Source organism: Dunckerocampus dactyliophorus, chromosome 20, assembly GCF_027744805.1.
Source record: "Dunckerocampus dactyliophorus isolate RoL2022-P2 chromosome 20, RoL_Ddac_1.1, whole genome shotgun sequence".
Classification (NCBI taxonomy): domain Eukaryota; kingdom Metazoa; phylum Chordata; class Actinopteri; order Syngnathiformes; family Syngnathidae; genus Dunckerocampus; species Dunckerocampus dactyliophorus.
In genome coordinates, this window is record NC_072838.1 from 408123 (window position 1) to 415129 (window position 7007).

At 44.4% G+C, this 7007-nt stretch overlaps 1 protein-coding gene across 1 annotated transcript; it reads left to right on the forward strand.

Annotated features, from left to right (window-relative positions):
• The first annotated feature begins 830 nt into the window (after nucleotides 1–830).
• On the forward strand, nucleotides 831–4869 carry pithd1 (PITH (C-terminal proteasome-interacting domain of thioredoxin-like) domain containing 1). The gene is made up of 6 exons (XM_054763938.1): nucleotides 831–1196; nucleotides 2160–2203; nucleotides 2357–2434; nucleotides 2507–2611; nucleotides 2707–2815; nucleotides 4584–4869. The coding sequence occupies exons 1-6, from the start codon at nucleotides 1008–1010 to the stop codon at nucleotides 4683–4685; spliced, it is 627 nt and encodes a 208-aa protein (XP_054619913.1). The 5' UTR covers nucleotides 831–1007; the 3' UTR covers nucleotides 4686–4869.
• The last annotated feature ends 2138 nt before the right edge of the window (nucleotides 4870–7007 follow it).

The following is a 7007-nucleotide window of genomic DNA, read 5'->3' on the forward strand; positions in this document are numbered from 1 at the left end:
TAGCTTCATTGGAGACTCTAAATTGTCCATAGGTATGAATGTGAGTGTTTGTATGTGCCCTGCCATTGGCTGGACACCAGTCCAGGGTGTACCCTGGCTGTCGCCTCAAGTCAGCTGGGATAGGCTCCAGCATGCCCCCGTGACCCTAATGAGAAGCGGCATAGAAAATGGATGGATGGATGGACAAATATATATATATAATATAAATATAAATAATTTAAGGCTGGATGACAATTTGCCTCAGACTGCAACGTCATAAAAAAAGGATGCGTCGATTCTTGGAGCAAAATGACCATTTCGGCGGAGGGGCGTGGCATGATACCGGAAGGTCAAAACGAGCCGTGCAGTCAACAATTGTCTACTTTGCAAACAATGATTTCATCATCGTCACTTGTAGCAGTAATAGTACATTTTACAACTAGACAAAGTTCGTAATCATTTTGGCGAGAGATTTAAGAGCTTTATTTTAACATCCCTAACCCGGAAGTATATTATGTTACGACGCCAGCTGTTTGTGTTGTGGAAAGAAAAGTTCTTATTACTATTAAAATAGTTTGCCAGTTATACCAGCTCTAGCACACATTACAAATACCCAATGTTTAATCATTTCCTGAGAGTACAATGAGTAGTTTTTAAAAATGTTAACCCGGAAGTGAATATCTGACAACAGTGGTGGAAAATGTTGTCTATACTTTGGTGAGAGGGATGTTATTATACCAATAACAATTTACTTGATCACTTATACGAGCAGTGCAGCGTATTAAAAGTAACCAAGTTTGAGAATTATTTCGTGAGAGATTAAAAACATTGAATTGTATTATGAAAAGCACAAGCCGGAAGTATGCGTCAGGTGGGGGTTCGAAGTCGGCTCGTATAACACGCTGCCAAGCGAAAGTTGTTTGTCAGGAAGTCTTCACGCCAGCGTCCTCAGTCACTCGCTTCCACTTATTCATCACACTTGAAGGGACACGAAGAAGGAAAAAGGCCCTTCCGTCTCCGCCACCACCATGTCCGGACACGGACACCACGACCACGGCTGCAGCTGCGAGGGCTCACATGAGCCCGCGGAGAGGGGCATCGAGTACGGACTGTACCGGCGCATCGACCTGGACAAGGTGCAGTGTCTGAACGAGAGCAGAGACGGCGACGGCAAGCTGGTGTTCAAGCCGTGGGACCAGCGGAACGACCGGGACAAGGTAACCGCCTTCTACATGCAGCCTGCCGGGGATGGCGACCGCACGTCAGGGTGCAGCTACCTTATCATTCATTGTACGACGTTTCTCAATAGAAAATCGAAATCGGACTAATGGCATCACGACTAGACTGCGGGTGTGACGTCATCACGATTATGCCAAAAGTTAACGTTAAACGTCCAATCAGATATCATCTGCAATACGCCCCGAAGCCACTAGGGGCACATTATGGTAGTTTTCTGTGTATTGTAGCGATGGGAATTTCGGCTCTTTTAAGGGAGACGGTTCTTTTGACTCGGCTCCTAAATTAGATTTTTTTGTTGTTGTTTCAATTGGTTTATTACCCAAATACGTGTAAAATGAATTTGTAACATAAAAATGTATTGGCATTAAATTTGTGTTAGTATATGGCTTAATTTGTGCTCAACATGGAACAAAAACAAAGGTCCATCTGAATTGGACAAAAAGTTTCAATCTGATTGTGTGTATTGTTTGTGCATTTCCAACCATTTACAGTGAAACTATGTCAATAAAACAATCAAACAGAAATTAAAATGTGCAAACCGGGTAAAAAAAAGGAAACCGTAATTGTGAGTGTTTAGGAAAGATTGGCACCCCGGCTTTTGTTTCCTGCTGCTCATTTTCCTCACCTTTCCGGCTTATGCTTAGCGTGGAGACATACTTTGACCAATCACGTGCTGCTTTGACAGAAAGAAAGATGAGAAAAAAAAAAACGTCCCATTTGCTTCAAAGAGACGTTTGGTTGGCGACCGACACATTACTAGCGTATTCTTTGATGCACTGTTAAGTATTGTTTGAATCCCGTGATGGGCAGCACGGTGGCCTAGTGGTTAGCCATCAGGAGACCTGGTTTTGACATCATCATGGTTGGATAATTGCAATGTCTATTTTTAGTAATGACACTACATGGACTTATCCAGTCATTCCTTCTCTTTCCCCTCGCAGTATGTGGAGAGTGACGCAGACGAGGAGCTGCTGTTCAATATCCCGTAAGTTGCGAACGTGAACACGCTTGGCACAGTTTTCATTTTATCTTTTTATTTTTGCAACTGATGCCGCTTCAGCTTGTCAAGTGTCACGGCAGGATTCTCCTACAGCGTTCCCCGAGTCATGTTTTGTTGTGCTCGACGTCTCCTGCTCAGTTTCACAGGTAGCGTGAAGCTGAAAGGCGTCATCATCTCGGGAGAAGACGACGACTCTCATCCGGCAGAGATACGACTGTGAGTGATGCCGCACGCTGAAGGACGGCTTAAACGGAGACCAAATCTTTCTCATGGATGTGTTGCCTCCAGGTACAAGAACATCCCTCAGATGTCTTTTGACGGCACGGGAAGAGAACCAGAACAAGCCTTCAGACTCAACCGAGACCCCGGCGCCCAGCTGGAGTACCCAACAAAGTGAGGGTCACCATGGTTAACGAGGCTGCCCGTCCGTGGATGATGAAGCCGTTTTCTTATGTGTGTGTGTGTGTGTGTGTGTGTGTGACGTCCAGAATCGCCCGTTTTTCCAACGTCCAGCACCTCTCCATCCATATCTCCAAGAACTTTGGAGACGAGAACACCCGGATCTACTACATCGGCCTCAAAGGGGAATACTCAGAGGTCAGTCTGAGAAGAGACCTTGCAGGAACAAGGAAAAGCAGCTAGAGTGGATCCCTCCCATAGTCCTGCTTTAGCATCGGTGACCCATCGGTGGAGATGAAGTTCTCCGCGGCCTCGTAGCGCTCTCAAGGACCACTCTTGCATGAATTTCACCTCCCCCTTACGTGTTTGTTCATCTCCACTAATGAGAAGGAGTAAGACTTGCCCACCAGTAGAGGGTTAACAACATCTATTGTAAATATGACACAAGGCAAGTTTATTTCTTCATACACAAGGTCATTCAAAGTCATTCAAAGGATAAAATCACTTCATGAAATCATTCCATAGGCACACTAACCTTGGTTTCCAATCGAACGACTCTTTTGGGAACGGCAGGTCAGCCGGGATCTCCCAGTGGAAAAAACCTCGCCTCTAAGGGGCCGGAAAAAAAATAGCATCAGTGGTGGAAAAGCTGCCATTTTGGCTCATAATCTCCATCATCAGGCCTTTTATTGGGAGACAACCCGTCACATTTGCCTGCCCCGCTCGTGGTGCGACAACTGAACTCTATACTCCTGGAAGGGGCGTCCCTGCTGACCGCATGAAGCCTCTGGTCGGCCATCTTGCTTCACCGAAAACACACATACCGACACGTACATGTATCTTCATTCACTACATTTATTATGTTTTGGTATAAAAATTAGCACGAATTAACAAAAATTCCATTGAAACAGAGTAAATTTACTAGACCCAAATCTCAAAATTTCCCTCCAGTTGAAGTTTTTTCCTACCTCTATGGTGTGAAATTACAATGCATAACAAGTCAATTTCAGTGTTCACAAGGTATTTGTTATGATAAGGATCTACGTAGTATCAAAGTTAAATGCTAGCATACCTTTAGAAGATGATCAGGAAAGTCAAATATTGTTGGAACTGCATTTTGTCCTAATCTAACAGTCTGGCCGGTCCTGTCCAAGTTCTCCTCGGTGAAATGACTTGAACAGAGTTGCGATCTGGCTGCAGGAATCCACCTGTCTCTCCGCATATTTACTACCCATTGCTTTAGAAGTTGAACATTGCAGTGTGGAAATCTAAAGGAGAATAAGGGCTCATTTACAACTACTTAGATGAAAAGATGCTTACAGATTTAAATATCTATTTTTATTATTTATAAGCATTTACCTACCTGTGAAATGTAAGTCCCTTCTGGCAATTTTCACGAGTATCACGATTTGTGCAATTAATAGCAGCACAAGACGGCATCTCCAACTCCTTAGTTCTGAGGCTTTCTTGTTTTGGGTGAAACAACATGGCGACTTCTATACTTCCGGTGGCTTCAAGCCTCCAATGCTCAGCAAGCGATCGGGGCCATTCCAGTTATAGAGTTCAGTGGGTGCAACCAAAAATAAGTGACATACGTGGGACACACAATGTAACTGCACCACACGAACATATGTGCAAAACAATACCAGTTTATACTCATGTATAACCCGCAAGGCATGCTGGGAATCCCACGTGCAACAGGAAGCTACCCAGCAAGCCTTGGGGGTTAAATATTTGCATTAAAAAAAAAAGTTTTGCATGTACATTTATTCATTTGGATACACGCAAAGTGGGGAGCAGTTTCGTTGTGATGTTTCCACAGGTGACTTGTTTTTGGTTGCACCATGAGCGAGGGGGCGTTTGGTTTGATGCCCTCCTGCTGGTTCGTGGAAGAGTGTCAAATGACGTGTTACGGGCATTTGAATGGATTGATGTACTTTTTTTCTTGTGCATGCGTCCGCTGAAGGCTCACCGACACCAAGTGACCATCTGCAACTACGAGGCGGCCGCCAACCCCGCAGATCACAAAGTGGAGAGCATCGTCCCGCAAACCGACTTCATCTCCTGACGCCTCACAGAGGAGACAGAAGGCGAGGAGGAGGAAGAGCGTAAAGACGCATTTGTCCTTCGCGTGCCCGTGTGTGTGAGAGGACGCCCTCAAAGTGGTGGGGGTGTCACCCTTGTTCATGTGAAAGCTTGATGGCTTTGTAACCTGCTGGTAGTGACTGCTCAAATAAAAGCTTTTCACATTTCTCTTGTGTTGGACGTCACCTGGTGAGCCACTGCTTCCTGTCAGGTGACCGAAATCAGCTTGCCCGCCAGGACACTCGAAGGGCGGCGCAGCAGCTGGAGAAAAATAAAGAAAGCAATGTTTTTGGAAGGCTGTCAAATGATTAAAAATTGTCATCAAATTAATCGCAGTTTTCAAATGAATTAATCACCGTTTGCAACTATGTGTGAAATATGCCCATTTTTACTGTACGGCGTTCCCTTGTTTGTGGCGGGGGATAGGTTCCCAAAATAGCCCGCAATGAGTGAAATCTGCCAAGCAGCCAACTATATTTGTTTCCAATGATTGTATATGTTTTAAAGCTGTAAAAGCCCCCACCATACAGACATGAACACTTGTGTCTTGTTGAAATGCTCTGAAAGAAGGTCAAAGCTTCATTTGAATTCTAATGATCAACCTACAAGAGATGATGAAATGGCTCACGTGGATTTCACTGCTCTGGCCGTGCCCCTTTGTCCTGGCGCCGTTCCGCTGTGGCGTTTTTCTATCCTATCGTCCTCACCCTACTCCTTCAACCAAAGATTCATTTAGCCGGTTAGCTTCTTCTTCTTCTATTGCAGCTCACACAGTCAGCTAGTTTGCTAGCGACCATTGGCCACAACAGGAAACGTCAGGAAGGAGATTGATTGACAATGGGCTACAGAAGGGGTCTCAAACTCACAGCCCGCGGGACTTGACAGGAGAGACTAGTGTAAATTCGGCCCATAAGGTCTAAGTTAAGCCAATGGTGGTCACAGGGTGAAAGCATAAGCTACCACAGAACTAAGCGTGAGTCACATGGAGAAATGGGGGCACTAAACAGAACGCTGCCTACAATCGTGGCGCCAACACACACAAAATGACAGCACAACATGTAACTGCTAGGTGTGTACCGGTACACTCAAATGTCATTTTGGTTTGGGTCAGTTTCTTCAAGTGCTCGGTTTGGGTAATTTTCGGTACAAAAAAGGCAGAAAAAATGACTTACGACCCATTAGACTCTGAGTTTTTAAAACAGAAATATAATAATAAAATAAAGTGTTGTATTTAAACATTGTGGTGAAACGTAATGGACAGTTACAGTTAAATCTGTCTGTTGCCCGTGAAGTCCAACCATCTGTCCATCCAACCAATTTCTATACCGCTTATCCTCATTAGGGTGGCGGGGGCATGCTGGAGCCTATCCCAGCTGACTTCGGCTGAGAGGCGGGGTGCAATGGCAGGGCACATATAGACAAACAACCATTCACACTCACATTTATACCTATGGACAATTTAGAGTCGCCAATGAATTAGCTTCTTCATAACGTGCTGGTATAACTGTCTGGCTAAAGTGAGGACGTTCATAGCGAGGTACAAGGACTTGGATCATATACGGTCATGGAAAAAATGACTTTTGAATGAGTTTTTCTAGTGAGTTTATTGATCTGTTGTACAACGAAAGGTACATTTGTTTGGACTAATATGATGATAACAAATACAGCTCATAAGAGTTTCATTTAAGAGCTGATATGTAGCAACTTCCATGTTTTCCTTGGTAATAGCCAACATTGCTAACATCAATAGCTATAGCATTGTACTGCCAAAAAATTGAACTGTTATGAGCTATTTTTGTTGTTATTGTTGTATTTGTTCAAAAAAGGTACCTTTAGTTGTATCAGGCATTCAAATGAACATGAAAGTGAAGAAACTAGGGTGTCTAATCATGTTTTCCATGACTGCACTTAAAGCCAGCGCTCTCAACAAGTGAACATGGTCGTAATCTGGTGGCTGTAAAAACTCCAATACCATGTGTTACTGCTTTGGCCCGGTCAGAGTTGTTTGCGCGAGGTTGTTTATATGCTGCCGTTATCGGTGTTTGCACTAAGCTGGTTGTCTTTCTTGTAGATCAGGGGTCTCAAACTCGCCACACGCGGGCCATTTGCGGCCCACAAAATCGTATCTTGCGGCCCGCGACTGGACATCAAAGAGTAGTGTGACTGCAAGCTTAGTGTTACTTCCATGCTTCCAAGGGCAAGTAAACACCAACACTGAACTAACAGTGGTGTTATCACATGGATGTATTGTGAATAGTATCGTATCATGAGGTACCCTGAGATTCCCAGCCCTACTCCCAATACT